Source organism: Archocentrus centrarchus, chromosome 14 (assembly GCF_007364275.1).
Source record: "Archocentrus centrarchus isolate MPI-CPG fArcCen1 chromosome 14, fArcCen1, whole genome shotgun sequence".
Taxonomy (NCBI): Eukaryota; Metazoa; Chordata; class Actinopteri; order Cichliformes; family Cichlidae; genus Archocentrus; species Archocentrus centrarchus.
The window spans coordinates 20,658,529-20,676,874 of NC_044359.1; the positions used below are offsets into that span (position 1 = coordinate 20,658,529).

General features: G+C 38.9%; 1 protein-coding gene across 3 annotated transcripts; it reads left to right on the top strand.

The window, feature by feature from the left end:
- The first annotated feature begins 2,732 nt into the window (after positions 1-2,732).
- On the top strand, positions 2,733-11,889 carry il13ra2 (interleukin 13 receptor, alpha 2). 3 transcript variants are annotated; one of them, XM_030746763.1, is made up of 11 exons: positions 2,733-2,839; positions 3,075-3,184; positions 3,464-3,615; positions 4,366-4,522; positions 4,613-4,733; positions 5,251-5,435; positions 5,573-5,724; positions 7,254-7,404; positions 10,305-10,422; positions 10,510-10,601; positions 11,638-11,889. In XM_030746763.1, exons 2-10 carry the CDS (start codon positions 3,094-3,096, stop codon positions 10,595-10,597), a joined length of 1,215 nt encoding a protein of 404 aa, XP_030602623.1. In that variant the 5' UTR covers positions 2,733-2,839; positions 3,075-3,093; the 3' UTR covers positions 10,598-10,601; positions 11,638-11,889. The 3 variants fall into 3 exon arrangements, with proteins under 3 accessions (XP_030602623.1, XP_030602622.1, XP_030602624.1); XM_030746762.1 differs by lacking the exon at positions 11,638-11,889 and having other exon boundaries at positions 10,510-11,622; XM_030746764.1 differs by lacking the exons at positions 10,305-10,422; positions 10,510-10,601; positions 11,638-11,889 and adding exons at positions 8,614-8,678; positions 8,803-8,993.
- The last annotated feature ends 6,457 nt before the right edge of the window (positions 11,890-18,346 follow it).

An 18,346-nucleotide genomic window follows, 5' to 3' on the forward strand; every position in this document is an offset into this window, starting at 1 on the left:
ACAAAACAGTTGGCTACAAGCTGTGATGACACAAATTTTCAAATTGAATAGAATTTGTTGTGATCCAACAACATGACAGGTATCAATAAACAAAAGTGGGTGAGGTACATTCAGATAATTCTTAACAACTTGTCAAGTTGAGAAATAATGCAATGCCTTGTCTGAAGTGTTCACCTTCTGGCAGTTTTCCATTTCAAACCCTTGGAAGGCAAATTACCCGTGATAACAAATAAACAGATCTGTGCATAAATAAAGAACTTTAGAGCTTTAAACCCTTATCAAAGATGCAATACCAACTGGGATGCATCGCTTCAGGGACGGTGGGACGGTGCTGCTGCCAATAAGCTCAAAACCTTAGAGGTAGGTATTAATGTGGGAAGTGGTCTCTGTGACATCTTTTAAGTCAGTGTATTTTGTAGGATTACTTGCTAATGCGCCCACTTTTTCCACACTCATCTGTGCTTGTATACTGTAATGTGATGATCTGACATGTGCAGAGGAGGGATGGTAGATATATTGGACAAAAGGGGTTGAATATGGAGCTGCCAGGCAGGAGGAAAAGTAGAAGACCACAGACAAGATTTCTGTATGTAGTGAGAGAGGACATGCAGGTTGTTGACAGAAGAGGACACAGGAGATGGGGTGAGATGGAGACAGAGGTGACCCTTAAGCAGAGGAAGAAGAAGAAGAAGATCATAACTGATCTCAAAGTGGTTAAAGCTTAATCAGGGGCAGCTTGTTTAGCACACTTGGTCTCCTGTCATTCTCCCATAAAAGTATACAATTGTATCTATGATGTGTATGCACAAACAGCAAAAAAAAAAAAAAAAAAGCCACACTTCTCAGCTTGTGTCAAGAGGACACAGCAGTGGAAATGACAGAAACTATAGATTTCATTGCCTAGTAGTCAAGCTGGCTTCTAAAGACAGTTGTCAATATGATCACAAGTTAATAGTAATTTGCAGGATGGCTCCAAACAATCAAGATGATATCTTTATGGAACAGAGCACAGTTTAAGATCTAGGAATAGAGACTGCTAATTGATATTAATTTTTAGATTTAGATTGGATAAGCACATAGTGGCGCATAGTGGACAGAGGTCAACAACTTTCTGAAAAGTCAGTCGCTACAGACCTCCAAACTTCGTGTGGCCTTCAGATTAGCTCAAGAACAGAGTGTAGAGAGCTAAGATTTTAGTGGTTTTAGTGGCTCAGCGTGGGGGAAAGACTCCCATCCCAATCTCATTTCTATTGTGAGCTCCAGTAGATTGTGTGTAGGTTGTGATCAGCTGCTGCTGCTCTGAGGTTTACTGCTCTTTGTGGATTTACACAACTGAATTAAACAAGATGTAACCCAATATTTAACGTGCTATCTTATCTTAGAGCTATCGAAGCTTTCCATTTCCAGTTGATCAAATATCACTGAGCACCCCTTACGTTTAAATCACTCCTCTCTTAAAAGCAGTCAGAAAAATAAATACTTAAGTACAGATACCAGAACATTCTATTTAAGTACAGTAATCACGCTTCTCCCTGTGGCAGTCTGATGGAGGAGTCTGGGTTTGGTGGTTCCCAGGGGAACAGTACTTGTCTGACTGCATTGTGCCAAGTGTGAAGTTTGGTGGAGGGGATTGTGGTGTGGGGTTGTTTTTCAGGAGTTGAGCTTGGACTCTTAGTTGCAGTGAAAGGAACTCTTAATGTTTCAGCATACAAAGACATTTTCGACAGTTTCATGTTCCCAACTTTGTGGGAACAGTTTGAGGATGATCCCTTCCTGTTCCAACATGACTGCACACCAGTGCACAAAGCAAGGACCATAAAGACATGGATGAGTGAGTCTGGTGTGGGAGAACTCGACTGGCCTGACTTCCACCTGACAGAAAACCTTTGAGATGAATTAGATAGGAGACTGTCAGCCATCATATTAAATCCTATGGATTAAGAATCAAGTTCATATGTGTGTGAAGGCAAACGTGAAAAGGGAATAGTTTTGGCAACACAATGTAATCATATACACACACACCCAATGGTCAAAAGACAAAAGAGGGTTACAAGGAAATACTATTAAATGTTTAATGTATTAACATTTTATTTTATAGTTTTACAAATTAAAAAATTACATAAAATCATTAAGAAGCAGATTTTCACAAACACGTAAGACAGGAATAAACTTAAACTAAAAGAAGAAGAAGAAGAAAAGCTTTAATGCTGAACTCTAACAATATACAAAACCAAGGCTGTCCAGGAAAACTAGAGAAGCAAAGAGCAGGAAGACACAATGCACAATGTTTGTCCTCCCTCACCGGAGGACAAACTGGGAGAATAAATAAGACTGACGATAAGATCCAGAGAAAAAAGCTAGGATATAGCACTCAAAATGGCCAAACTAAGCAGAAAAATACAATGGTGCAAATATAAACCATAATTAGACTTATTTAATAACATAACTTGAAAGACCAACAAAACAAACTAAATATATATGCATATATCACAAAACATTGGACAAAAGACCCAGGACCACGCCAAGTCCAGGTTGGAGGAGGACCTTTCATTGCCATTATCACGATAAGTGCAGACAGAATTCAATCGTTTTCTCACAGACAGACTCCACCCTGTCTCCGTCCGCTGTATTTGCCTTCCTCTTCCACTGAAAACAATATCCATACTTTTACCCCCGAACTTTTACGGTCTATTATTCATTGATTTCCTTCACGTGTATTTCACAACTGTGCGTGATGGGGAGGGTTACAAATGCAGCAGTCCACCCACGCTGTGCCAGTCTGTTACGCTGTCTCTGAACCTGCTGCAGCAGGAAAACGGCGCTCTTAGCCAACAATCACGTAAGTATTAATTTGGAAATCTCACTGTTTTATTCTATTTGGCACGGTTTGATTTAACCTATAGGCCCATACATTTGCGTCTCTCTCTCTCTCTTTTTTTTTTTTTTTAACTTTTACTCATGCCAGTTAAGTAATTTGGAAGTATTTAAAGTGATATCACATCTCAGAATGCGAGTATATATATTTTTTAATTGCTATCTTCATTAAATGTTTTTATTTGTATTTGTATTTTTAGTCTTGATTATAAACTACTGATGGCGAGAAAATACGGGCTGACTTGCACAGCTACACTGATGCTGCTTTTAATCACCCTGAAGGAGCGCATATATTGCAATGGACTTACAGGTTGGTCCCAGACTAAAGACGTGTTCCATGCATTTAAACTTAGAAAATGTATTAAAAACTCAGAAATGTTTTAAAGTGTCCCACTCTGTGCCCAGAGCTGGGGGTAAAGCCTACCTGCAATATAAGGCTATCAAAGGGATTTTTACATTTGGCAGCAGTTTGTTAAGCTATTAAATTTGATTGTATTATACTGCATGCTGTTGATCACCTGGTGATATACAGTATTAATATGGATTCTTTTATAAACTCAAAATCTACAAATATTCTTTTCTTTTACAGTGAATCCTCCGGAGAACCTTGTAATAACAGACCCTGGACATCTTGGACATTTGGAGATTGCATGGAATCCCCCACACAGCCTGACTAACATGACAGAGTGCTCAGTACGATATCAGCTGGAGTATTACAACAGCTACCGGGACAGCTGGGCTGTAAGTGTTTACTGTTCACATCTTAAACAAGGCACTTAACCTGCCTGAACTCCTGCCAAAAAAAAAAAAAATTATATCAGAAACATGACCTGCTCTGGTAATGGGCCAATTAATATCCGCAATTACGGGCAATAAAATGTTTACATATGTCTGTGTAGCTTCAGTGGTATGCTGGAACCTCAGCAGGACTCTAACCCTGCAGAGATATCAAACAAACTTGCCCTTCAAGCTGCCGTGGAGGGATGAGATTTGTGTCTCTGTGACTTGAGATCTGATTTTGTGGGAATTACTCATTTAAACTCATTGCACTTCCACACATTTCTGCCCAAAAAGATATGATTAAACAAGATTAAAACAGAATACACACTTGATACTGTTTCCACATAATGCGGGTGTTACTGTAATGTGAGTCACATTACAGTAACAGTGAGCTGAATGGCATTGATCATTGTCTTTCCGTCACAACAGCAATGATCTTATCTGTGCTTAGGTTGATTGCAGAAGCTGGCAGTTTGCTGATAGTTGCAAGATGTCTAGACAACTATACAAAGCTCTTTCATATTTTGACATTTTTATATGGTGACTTACTGAAATATATGCACACACAACCCAGCCCAGCTGAAGTATAACATTATGCATTTTGTGGGAGGACACAGATGTCTTTGTTGAACAAAAATATCAGGAAGAAGAGCCTTCTTCCCTCTTATTAAGAAACTTCAGCTGTGTAATAACACAGTTGTGTTTTTGCAGGGCGTCAGGACAGATAAAATGACCTTCAGTGCTCAGTTTGACCTTATGAAAGATGTTAGAGTGAGAGTGTACACCTTGCTGAGTGGCCCCTGCACCAACAACACTATGATCAAGAGCACAGATTACACTGAACTCATCCAGAAACCTGCCAACACAGGTCAGCACTCTGGGGCTTACAAGACGTGTGATTACATTAAAGAGGTACTAATGTGATTGTAGCTAATTGGATCTCTTTTTTAATGTATAGGTGTTCTGGGTACTGAAGCCCTGGATTTTACCTGTGTGTTCCACAACATGGAGTACACGGAGTGCGAGTGGAGAAGAAGTGAAAAGATGCCAGCCAACTCCCAGCATGAGCTATATTTCTGGTAAGTCTGGTACATAAGAGCTTTTTTTGGCTTGTGACACTGAATGTTAACTCAATTTGAAAAAGGCCGTAAAACAAAACTACTATATAATAACTAAATTAATTGTAAAACTTTGTTCCTTTTAACATAAGCGGCTTTCATCTTTTAAATGGTTTCAGTTTGATGACGAAGCCCAGGTTTATAAAGAAAAAAATCCAAAATAATTCACGTCCAGTGGTGAGAACACAAATGGTCTGTCTTATTCAGCTGATATACTTTAATGTGGTGCCTTTAATGAGAATAAATCTTGTTAAGGCATGTACCCACGCAATTATCTGGAAAACGCCTGCAACCAACTCTTTTAGAGACATTCTGAGGAAACTTCATGCTGAAATGCACCAGTGGTTCTTTTACTTTTTCTTTTTAAGTGGGAAAAAAAATTCCTCTCAGCTGTTAGGCTCAAGTCTTGTACTGATTAAGATTTTACATCATATTATGTAAAGTGTGGTGTAGCTTATCAGATCTGTCTCTTCCTCAGGCACAAAGAACTGGGACAGGCCGTGAAATGCCCAGAGTACATCAAATCAGGTGGCGTCAGGAGAGGCTGCAAATTCAGAGATGAATCACTCCCTTTATTCACTGATATCAACTTCTGTTTAAATGGAACCTCTGATGAGGGGCCACTAAAACCAACATTTACCTCCCTGCAAATCCAAAACCACGGTAAATACAATTCCTGATCTCATGTTTGGAATCACTGCATGCCTAAACTTTGATCTTGCCAAAAATCTGCAGGATCTGGTCATCACTGCATGCTGTCACAGTCATTGATTTGTTCTTTGTTCTCAATACATTTACAGTAAAGTGTGCAGCCACAGAAAAACTGCATCTACAAACAGGTCCAGACAAGTTAGAACTACACTGGGAACATCCCGATGGGAAGGTTCCTGGCCACTGCCTGGAATATGAGGTGGAACACAATCAAGAGGGACCTGGTGGAAAACAATCATCGGTATGGGTTAGCTATCAGAGGCACGGCATCACTAGAGCTTTATTCCCAGAAACCTTGCTGTGGTTTGAATGGGCCAAAAGAGATGCGACAGTGAGGAAAGCATTGCAGAAAATAAAATAACCACAAGTTTTAAGACTCTTGTAGGCATTTTAAATCTAAAACTATAGGATCATCCTTTTTTAAATATCTGAAACTTATGATTTCACATTTTCAAGTCATCTTTATTTCGAAGAATGTCCAATAATTTCTGTGTAAAAATGTTATTGCGTTACATAACATGCGTGGCATTTTATTTCAATATTTTTTCATTCGCACTAAAATTATTAATGTGAACTCAACTTATCCGCCGTGCTTGTCAGCGCTGTCTGCAGCTATTAGCACACCACTGATAATTTGAATAGCTTGCCAGGTCACGGTACTTCATTTCCACTGATGTGAATCAGACAGTGATGCCACGCTCGAATTTAACAGCTCAAACGCAGCAAAATAGTTAAAATCCCTCAAAATCACCGGCATTAAAGTGATAACCTAGACAAAACACAGAGAGCAGAGAAGACATAGATTTTTATTTATGATATTTTTCTTTGCTGTACTTGTAGACCCTGCTCTTTGCAGCTGTATTTCACTTGTTTTAGCTGTGCACACTTTATTGAACGTGTGACCATGTTTGTTTTTGTTCAGTATTCCATCATCTTTTTTCTCTTTCATTTTGCCCCAGTTAACTTCTAACAGGAAGGGGTGCCTTGACATTCCTTAATGTACAATAAATATAACAACTGCTGCTAATGATTTGACTTTGTTATTTTATGGATCTTTAAAGCCTGGAATCTGTGGTTTTGCTATGCCATTATTAAAAAAATTCTTGCAGTGAAAGATCAAGAAATGATGGATATGTGTGTGTTGGTAATGAAACAGAATAAAATAGAAATAATTAAAAAAAAAAACCTCAACTTTCAAAACAAATCCCTCATGGCCCTGGCCAAATACAGATTACTGAGTTTATTTGAATGCACCATGAAGTGCACCACAATATAAATTTCAGTTTTTGAGACGCAGCTGGAAACTTTCCTGCCTGACGGAGCGATGCAGACTCACGATGTCTGCTTAATCTCAAAGGAGAGTTAACAATGTGAGCAGCTCCACAAATTGACAGTAATGTGCGGTGTGTGGTTAAAAACAGAGCACCTTCTGTCTGGGTGCTTGAGAAACAAGCAAACAAACAAACAAAAATGCATTAAAAAAGAAGAAAAAAGATCTTTATTTGTCTCGAGTAGAAGCCCAGGCCCCGGCTTTAATGCCGGGCCCAGGTTTCTCAGGTCAAAAACAGCTGCCTAATACTGTTAGAAAGTGACGACAAAATAAATACAAAAGTACCTAAAACTACAGATGTTGATAATAAAAGAAATCCACAATGAGTCATTTGATTCACTCATAATTTTGATGCTTAATGCAGCTTGAAGTAGGTTTTAAGCCCTCTGCGTGTTAACTTTATTGTCATAGTGATTACTTTTGTCTTTTTTCACTGACAGACAGATTCTCTGGCAGATGGACAGACAAGCCTGACTTTGTCCTCCATCGACAGCAGTAAGAGACACTGTTTTAGGGTCCGGTCCAAGGTGCACAAGTATTGTGCAACCACGAGCTATTGGAGCGAATGGAGTCATCCAGTATGTCAACCAGGTAAGAATGTTTTACACAACTCACACTGGCTCTTTGGAATACTGGACATAATTTTTCAGGAAACATTATGCAATTTCTTGTTCTGACAAAAAAAAAAAAAAAAAAGCTTTTTCGTAACCTCTATCTTGATCAGTTGCTAATTGATATTATCACTCACCGGGCTTGTAAGTGAATGTCACTCTTGGTAGGAAAGTCTGATGATAATTAAAGGGTGCACCACAGAGGGGGGGAAAAAAAGAGCCTGGAACTGCGCTTCATCCTGTCTCAGAAAGAACAAAGACTTTCATCTTAAAAAAACCTGTCTTTAGACGAGCCCGAAAAGAAGCATATAAACCAGATGAGAGTTTTATATTAAACAACATTTACAAAGAATAGATAGATAGATATCTCTTCTATGACATGCCAAACAATCTGTTAGAGATAATAGGAACATTTTATGATGGTATTGTTTTTGTTGTTGTTTGCTAGCTAGAGAAAGGCAATATCTGACATAGACCAACTGCTAAGCTCTTTCTTGACTTTTGTAAGATGTGAGTTGAAGTTCCCTTTAACTAGAAGTGAGACTGTAGGTGAAATTTGAATACCAAAGTAAATAAAAGCATGGATTTATACTGAATCTAAAAGGTGAGGAAGGTTAGGGTTTGGACCAGTGTATTTTCCAACCAGAGAACACGTGAACCAACGGGAACTACTTCTGCAGGGAAAAATAAAACATAATGTGATGTCCATTTATCGACGATGGACAACTGGTTTGGTTTTCTGTAACACTTTGGTTCATTGTTCTAAAAAGAAAAGCATTCTTACCTTGTCAGTAAATAGAGTTTACATTTCTACTCAGTACTCAACACTTCACACTGCATCGGGGGCAATTTGGGGTTTAGTATGTTGCTCAAGGACTAGGGGAGCCAGGGATTGAACCACCAACCTTCCAATTAGTAGACTCTACCTCTTGAACCACAGAGGCATAAAGCGTCAGAAAACAAATCCAACAGATTGCTGACCGGTTCAGCACTTTTGGTAGTTGTTGTTACAGTTATGCAGTTATGTGACAAAATAACTTCCTTTCAGTAACATTATTATAGCTTTAAATGAAATGGTGCGTTCAAATTCCTAAATATTGCATTTCAGCTCATATTCCTGAATGATCTGTTTAAAGTGCACTTTCTGTAAGTAAAGGATTTATAAGATTTTCAGCATCTCTTTTGCTAGTAACAAGTCCTGCTAAGTAGTCTTGTTGATTTCAACCTGGAAGACCTCGATGTCATCAAGAACAAGTAAGTTTTAAACTTATCTCATTAAAACATGTAATACACTTCAATTCATCTCACGACAACCAGCATAGCTGAATATGTGATCATTTTCTGATTTGTCCGATTTTTTTTTTCTTGCTTTTCATAGTCGCAGACGGTGCTATGATCCGGTCCTCAGGAGGAATAGCTGAAGGATCATTTCCATCCAGGCTCAACATAATAGTTTTCAACATGTTTGACAAATTAGTGTTGCAGAAGTGTTAAAGCTCGAAAAAAATAAATTTTGATCCTCTCTAATTTAGTCAAGTGAAACAAATATTTGAATGTATGCAGACTGTTAATTGAATTATAATACGTTTTTTTTTTTTTTTTTTTGCTGTTGTTGCATTGTATAACAGGTATAGAAAACAGCATAGCGAGTGAGACAATATGAGAACTTCTTGCCTGAAAATCATAGCATAGCAGTAGTTTATTTATGGAGGCCGTAAATAAAATATAGCCTGTAAGTTGCAACCTTTTTCTACAAGCAAAAGGCACTTTAAGACCGCAGCACTGGTGAACTGTGTGGAGGAACAATAGTTTCTGCTGTGTCCTCTATAAAGTAAATAGTCACAAAGTCATGCCTTGTTCATCCATGATAAAATGGACTTTCCACTATCCCGTCTTTTATTTGAATGTTTTTTCTTTTTCTTCTTCTTCCAACTGCTACAGTGAAAACTGAATGATCTGTTCCCACTGTGATTGGAATCAAATGTCCAGGGTGTGATTATAATTGTCCCACATTTCAAAGAATAAAGGTTTTTGTTGGCGTGCTGGTGTGAGTCTTTCATTGAAATCTGGGTGGTTGGCTCAGACACTAACTCACAAAGGCATTAGACGTTCTAGTATACAACTACCACTACCACTACCATTACTATTACTACTCCTAATGATTATGATTTTCAAACAGAAAATTCCAGCCATCAGTCCATTTTTTCTGTTTATCCAGTTCAGAGTCATGGGGCCAAAGGCAGGGTACAGCCTGGACAGGCTGCTGGTCCATTGCAGGACTCAACAGAACATCATTAGTTTAAGTTCACGTGTTGGATATTTCTCATGTACTGATGCTGTGATGTTTTTATTTATTATGATATATGATTTATTATGATATTATTATCATTTATTTATTATGCATTTTTCCTGCCTTTTATAAAAAAAATATATCTTAACAGAACATTACATAAAGGATAAATGAAATACATTTTTAAATAAAGTTCAAATTTACCTGTGGTAGTTGTAGATGTCACTAAGTATCTGGACAGCGACACGTTTACTGTTGTTTTGGAGACATGGTGCAAGGTGCTTGGATGTATATATTTGCTTTGGATGTACAATTTGCAAGTCAGGCTTGTATATCCATACAAGGTACAATTTTTGGACAATACGACGGGAACTTATTCTGTCTGCAAAATGTGCAAATGCAGATCTTATATAGTGGACAGTTTGCCCACTATATAAGATCCAAATTAATGATTTATTTGAAATTATACAGATATTACTTGACTTTTGTTTATAAAGTTTTGTGATGCTTTTCATTCAAGTCATTTGTAAAGCAGCTGAGCAGCTCTTCTCTAACCTGATTTTACTTGTGTGTGCTTATGTTTGTTTTAGAGGAGAAAGAAGTGACACCTGACCCAGAATGGGATGGCGTACCTGTCTACGTCTACATTGCTGTTGCCATCATTGCCACACTGGTGCTGTCTCTGTGCACGTGGGCAGTGTTCAAACTGTAAGTATATTCACATGTACGTTATAGCATGTGCCAATGTCCAGATAAACAATGAAATGAGAACTAAAGTGTATCTTTGTATCTTAGGAAAAAACCAGCACAAGAAAAGAAGGTGGAGTCTCTGCTTACATCCCTGTTTGCCAAAAGTCCCCTTCTTGGACCCACAGAGGTCTAAAAAGGCAAGAAACCCTGCACCTGCATCCCTCTCAAAGAGGACCTCAGTTAAATATTTCACAGTTGCACTCTTCATCGGTCATTCTTCGGATTCTGTAGTTACAAATTACACAATGAAGCTCTCAAAGATGGCATAGCATGCAGACAGCGAGAATGTAACCACTGCTAACACATTCCAGAAGATATTACATTTAGACTGAAGGTTATAGTTTGTATGTGTTTCTTTTCACATCCAACATTTACAGAACCATTATATTATTCCAGTATATTATATTTTTGTATTTATCTTTCTATAACAATGTTTAACGTACATGTATGATTTCAGATGTCAGGTTAACTGGACTGTTACAGTGTACCACAAAGTATCCCATCATTGATGCCTTTGTTTTAGCTTTTTTTTTTTTAGCAACACTTGGATACTGATTAAGCAAGCAGAAAGTACTTTGGGGTTTTGTTTTTAATGTTTTACTACTTAGCAGATTTCTTGCCAGGTTTCACATGGGTTTATTTGATGTTGTGGAGAAATAACAGTTTGAGTGAAATCTGTTTTTTGTTTACCTCATGCCTTTATTCTTGCCAGACAGCTTCTACAATAAAGACTTTGTTATTTTTGTCTAAATGCTGTTTAATAAATGTTAAATGGATTTCAGCACTAAAACACTTCAGGTCAAGGAAGTTTTCAGAAACCTAAAGAAGAGTGAAATAAATGGAAGAAATGAACATGTTAGCTATTAGTTAAATGCCACGTCTTTGCCAGTTTTTTTTTTTTTTTTGGAGGTTTGATATGTAACCAAACAAATCTGCAAAACAATGGTACTATATTTGTTTTTGTGCAACACTTGCCAAACACAATTTATTGTATTAAATCACAGAGTTAGCCTGATGTTTTAGTGAGCTCCGTGCAACATAAAAAAAATACCTTTTGGTTGCCTTTATTTGTTCCTAATAGCTTAAAAATAACCAAAAAAATACACAAATAATGAATGTATGATTTTAAAAATAAATGACTCACATATATCTTTTTGATTTCATATCCTGTAGGGGCTGACGGGTTTTGGAAAGCAATTGAACATTTAATGCAATAAAACGATATTGTGCTTTTTTTTTTTTTTTTTTTAACATAACCTTCTTAAAATTGGTTTTCAGTAATTGGGAACACTAACCAGCTTTCATAATTACTGTTAAATCATATGTTATTGAACGATAATGCATGTAATGAATGTATGTTACGCTTTTCCTTGGGTTTGATGTATCTAATCTAATTTCACTGGGTAAATTTGAGATGTGCTTGATTATAAATAAAATAAAGAATCGTGTTAAAGATCTCTTCTTCACATATTGACTCAAAGATGTAGAATTTTTAAAAAAGAAAGGATTTGTTGTGTTAACAAAATGCAAGTTTGTATGAATCAGGTCCTTGTAAAGTAGTTAAACATATTGATATATATATATATATATATATATATATATATATATATATATATATATATATATATATATATAGATAAAGGCAGCGTTAGCGGCGAGGCGAGTAACAATTAGACATATTAGAGTATAACTGCCGTGCCTATGGTGAAAAGACATAAACATAAACATACATATCTTTGAATTCTTACTGTATAATGCAAACACAGACTGTATTCCTGCTCATTAACAAATATTACTGTGGTGCAGGAGAAAGTTTTACTGTATCATGATTATTTGCCCCATCTCAAATAAAGTCTATCACTAACAGAACTATGAGCTGTGTTTTTGCAAATTAGTTACAGACAGCTTATTACTTCTTCCAAGGAGGTTATGGTTTTGGGAGCATCTGCGTGTGTGTCTGCGTTTCATTCTGACTGTAAACGTGACAGCGTGGAAAGTTTTGAATGAATTCTGATAAAACTTTGTAGGTGTGCAGAGTGGGGTCGTGTTAACAACCCATTAAAATTTGGTTCACATCCACCAAAGTCTTCAAGGTCAACTTAATCATTTATTGGTCAAAAATTGAAAAAAGCCTTGTAACTTAGAAAATATGATTCTTGATATGATGAATATATACAAAAGAAAATACTGCCCAGAGAGTGAGAATAATAACTCAGTCAAAGAGTCTCCCTCAGCTTCTGGAGTTATGAGTTATTTAGAACTAGGGAGAGGCTGCAGCTGAAACTGATAACATCAGCCTTGTTCAACTCGACATGGGCCCCCTGCCAGCAACGTCAAAGAAAGAAAAAAAAGCATTCAAGTAGAACAATAAAACACTGCATGCTTCTATGGATCCCCTATTATGAAACAAATAAAACTTGACACGAGTAAACATTTCCTTGTCTGTCATTACTTTAACAGCTCCATCATCTGTGTCATGATAAATTTTTGTATATCCATCCATTTTGTTAACCTCTTATCATGGGATGTGGTGTTGTGGGGTGGTGGTAGTGGGGATCAGTGGAGCCTATTCCAGCTGTCACCAGGGGCAGCAACTCGTCCCTGATTCAGGCCCCATTTACACGAGAACGGTGTGAAATCGCTACTTTTTGAAAACGGGGGGCACTAGCACACCTGGTGCACCTGCGTTTCCACCGCGAACTGATGCTTTACGCATGATGTGGGCGGTTCCTAGTCCGGAAACGAAAGCCGAAGGGCGCAAACATGGTGGAACACTGTCTCCTTTTACAAACTGTGTTTCTTGTGCTGGGAACATATTTTACCCTCCAAACATAGCTACTTCAACATCTGTGTGTGGCGCAGAGAGAGAGTCGCAGATAGCAATTATGAGCAAGACGACAGGTACTATATGCACTTTGCTTCCTTTTATTTGTTATGAACTGATACAAAGCAGCAAGTTCAGCCTTAGGGCCAAGCCTAATTCACAGCTGTGAAAATTGCATCGCTTTTCTCGTTTAATACACGCCTTGCAGTGAAACAGCTGTAGAAAACTTTACGTCAAGATGGCAGAGTCACGCCTTTCTGCTGTTTGCGTCACGTTTTCTTGGGTCTAGACCAGCTAGTTTGTGGTGCTGGTTTGGAACCCCTTTTTCGGCCGAGCACTGAGTGAGTTCGTGGTGGAAAAAAAATGTTGAACAGTTCGAGCATTTGGCACCGGCACCAGCACCAGGTCAGTGGCAAAAGGGCCAGAGTGGGCACCCCACCCTTTTCCAACTGAAGACAATGGCCTCGGACCTGGAGGTGCTAATTCTCATACCTGCTGCTTCACATTTGGCTGTGAACTACTCCAGTGCGAGCTGGAGGCCATCTCTTGATGAAGCCAACAGGACCACATCATCTGCAAAAAGCAGAGATGAGATTCTGAAGCCAGCAAGGTGGAAGCCTTCCACCACTTGGCTATGCCTAGAAATTCTGTCCATAAAAATGAACAGAATCAGTGACAAAGGGCAGCCCTGGTGGAGTCCAACACCCACAGGAAATGGGTCCAACTTATTGCTGGCAATACGGACCAAGCAGTTGCACAGGGACTGAATGTCCGTAACAACGGGCCAGACACCCCACATTACCGCAGCAACCCCCACAGGGTGCCCTGAGGGACACGGTCGATTGCCTTCTCCAAGTCCACAAAACACATGTAGACTGGATGGGTAAACTCCCACGTACACTTGAATATCCTTGAGAGGATAAAGAGCTGGTCCAGCACCTTGTTCCTCCTGATTCTGAGGTTCAACTAACAAATAAACTCTCTTTTCCAGCACCCTGGCATAGACCTTTCTGGAGAGGCCAAGGAGTGTGATCATCCTATAGTTGGAGGAGACTCCAGTCCATCTTATTGAAGATGGGACTCACCACCCTAGTCTGCCAATCCAGTGGCATCACCCCAGATCTCCATGCAATGTTGCAGAGCCGTGACAACCAAGACAACCCTACAACATCCAGCGCTTTCAGGAAATCAGGGCAAATATTGTCCACCCCAGGAGCCCTGCCACCAAGGAGTTGTTTAAACAAAGTTTTCCTTCCACCGCCCAATAAGACTCCTTCTTCAGCTTAATGGCTCCCTTCACCTCTGGTGGGGATTTGGAGATTACCACACGGCAAGCAACAACCACCTTGTAGCCACAGCTCAGTGCAGCTGTACAGCTCAGTACAGCTCAGTGCGGCAACTTCAGCAACGGAGGTCAACCTCAGAATGCTGTTGAAGTTCGTCTGACATGGGAATTGAAGACATTCCCAGCTCTATATGTTTATATCCTCCTGGTCTATCCAGCATCCTCCCCCACCACCTGATCCAACTCACCACCAGGTGGTGATCAGTTGACAACTCAGCTCCAATCTTCGCCTAAGCGTCCAGATCAATGAGCACAGAACCAATGATACGATTACAAAATCGATTATTGACCTGTGATCTAGGTTGTGTCCTAGTTTAAACATGGCGTTCATTGTGGACAAACTGTGGTACCTCTCAAAAGGTTCGTCTGAATCACTCGTCGTCTGAATCGCTCATTGTCTGGCACCTCACCCAGGACCAGTTAGCCTTGGGAGACCCTACATAGCCCCTGAGATCCCTGGGACACACAAACCTCTCCACCATGATACGTTTGAGATTCGCAGAGGGGCAATTTTGAAAGCGTTATTATTTTATCACCTATCCATCACAGTTGTATCTGAAAAAAAAAACACATTATATACATTTTATACGATAGGATAAGATATAGGAGATAGCCAGCAGGATGTTAGGAGGGTAAAATCTCAGAAATCTGTAGCTGTCTTAGTGTTTTGTGATTTTAAAAAGCAAGGCCTCACATTCACATTTTTGGTTTTCACAGAAAAAAGGGAGGAAACATTCAATTTAAACTGTTGTCCATATGCAAGCTGTTATATCTTTTTTCAGCTTGATGTTTTTCTTCAGAATGAAGACAAAAAGTTCCAAAAATGAAGAGTTAAGATCCTTCTGATTTTCATCAAAAAGTGAACAGAGGGCAAAATCTAGTCTCTTCTCAGGTCACACCCAAAACTATGATGGTGTTATAAGAGCTTACAGACAGGCTTAAAAAAGTTTCAGAAAACAAAACTTCTGCTGATTGTGTGACTCAGAAGAACTGTTGGTGAGTAAAAACTGCTTTCTAAAAGCAGTCTGCAGACTGGGAAGCCTGTCTGGCCCAATCTGGTCTGCCTATACTCCCTCAGCTCCCATGTTTTCTGATTTCTTCCCAGTTAACATAGGTCGAGAGGCGGGGTAGACCCCAGGCAAGTCATTATCGTAGGTTTTTGTTTAGGCAACAGAAATATGATAGTGATTATGATGATTATGATCACTGCTGCAAATTTATATAACACACGTTCAGTGTATTCTCTAAATGAACCTCAGAAAATGCGATACCATATTTTGTAATGTTCTCGAATATGCTCATATGATTTTTATCATATTTTCATCATAATTATATTTGCTTTAAACTGATAAAATGTAATATGTGCAATGGGGTGTCAGTAAGTACTGCAAGTAAAATTTATTTATGTGCTGCTTTTTCAAGAACAGAAAGTCGGAAAGTGCTTCACAAAGCAAAACAAGGGTTAAAATGGTATAAACAGATAAAAGTAAATGAACACAAGCCCGCACATGTGGCTCTTAAACTTTTTTTTTTTTTTTTTTTTTTTAAGCCTGTCTTGTCTGGCAGATTTTGCAATTAGAATTATGATCTGGATGAGCCGTTGCGCCAAACATAATTGCTTTTCAAAGATGAGCTCTATACCCTGCCAGCACTCATAGGTGGGCCCCATATGGGATAAGCAAGGGCAAACATTATGGGCCCCATAAGGTTTTGTCCGCGGTTTCCATGGTGGCCCTACATGGGTTTGCCCAGATAGATTTTAACCGGCCCTGAATATGTGTTCATTGGGACCCAGACGGTTGACTTAAATGAGGCCCATGCAGGGTCCATGCATAGCCCATGCATGCAGGTCACACCCCGAACTGAAACTGCTGGTTTGTAAAGGCTTCCTCTTGGCCTTTCTCCTTACCTTTCTTAAAGTAGTGTGCGGAGCAGAGTTTCTGGGAAGCCTGATCTGGCCTGCTCAGTCTGCCTAATACTTCCCTCAGCTCTCATGTGGTTTTAGAATTTGTTTGTTTTAATATTTCACTTCCACATTCTGTCATACAGTAATCCTCAATGATTTTATTTTTTTACACCTCATTACCCGTCTGTCTGTCTCCCTCCTTATTTATTACATTTATAACATGGGATTTGTGTAGTATTTTTGTCTGTGGCATGTCTCTCAACACCAAAATCCATTATGACGTTCACTCAGTTCATGCAGATGATCTGCTGTATATGCTATGCAGTCAGAAAGTGCTGACTCTTCACCAGCTCTTGTTGCCTTGTCGTGTCCAGATAATCTGTAGCAAATATGCCATGTTCATAAATTAAATGAGGTTTTTGGATATTTCTCAGCTGATTCTCCTGTGAAACATGGATCGACTGAATGCACAACAAATATTTGAAATGAACTCTGTTCAGATTGTGTGAGCATGACGTGTTTCTTGTTATACACACGTAAAAAAATCTGCCTGAGAAAGACTGGAGTTATGTTGAAAAATTGTCAAATATCTTAACATGTTCTTCTTTCAAGGATTACACTATTTTGTTAATATAATTAAATTGATAACTTGTACTGCAGGATATTTGCTTTCATGTTGGGAAAATAACCATCTGGCTCCAGGCTGAATGCAGCTTGCAGTGTTTGATCCGGCGTTCGGTGACACCCACAAGGTCAGGTAGGCAGCTGCCTGCTTCCCATAGATAGTTGTGTCTGTATTGTTTACTTAATTAGCTCGATGGTAAAGTTCAGACTTCTTAAACATTTAATCAGAGAACCCAAAAGAAACTGTATTAAAGTTTGTGCTATTTTGTGTACACATACACACTTTCAGTGTAACCTGGCTGCCATATAGCTCATCTAAATGCTGAATGACCACAAATGAGAACATAAATGGTGTTCAGATATAAAGATTTACGCCAAAGTGACTCAGCTGCTGAGTTCACACCAGGATTTCCCATCCACAGTGAGTAGTTGCAGTATTTGTCATGGTATTCTGTCAGCTTTGTCGCACCAGATTGTGTTTAGTGTTGGTTTTCATGTCTTTCAGTTTCCTCTTATTTGGTAGCACGTGTTTGTAGGCCACCTGAACTTATCCTATAATTTTGGCTGTAGAATTTAAAATAATAATTCTCATCTTCCAGGAACCATTTGAATGTTCTCTGTGGCCCAGAATGTTTGAGGAGTTCCAGTAATGTGAAGTGCACATGGTGAAATTTAGGAGAAGCTGATTTTTCTGTCTGTGTTCAGACTGTAGTACCTTGTGAATGCTTTGTGAGACACCAAATATCGCCGTAAAGCTCACCTTATTTTCTTTCCAAACCCACTGGAATTTCCTCTTTAGCATAAAGGGTAAATAAAGGGCTAAACACCCTGTTGTGTCCCGTTTCTGTCCTCTCATCACATTCTGGCGGTATCTGGGTTTAGTGGGACCCAAAGAAGTTGCAGAGTAACAGTGATAACGGAGAGACGAGTGTTTTTTGGGTTAATGTGTAATTTTGGTGGAGTCAGTATTAACAGAGAACTTGGAGGAGGGTAATGTATAGCCCAGCTGTTATAGTTCAGTCCATTTATCTGACCCTTGTTTGGAGGAACTTCCACTATTAAGGAACACATGAGCTGGACGACTTCAGGTTTGACTTTAAAATCTTCTCAGGCTTTTAGAACATCTGTGCATTGTTGCATCGGTGAAACAACTTTCTTCCTCAGGTACAACGAGGTAAATTGT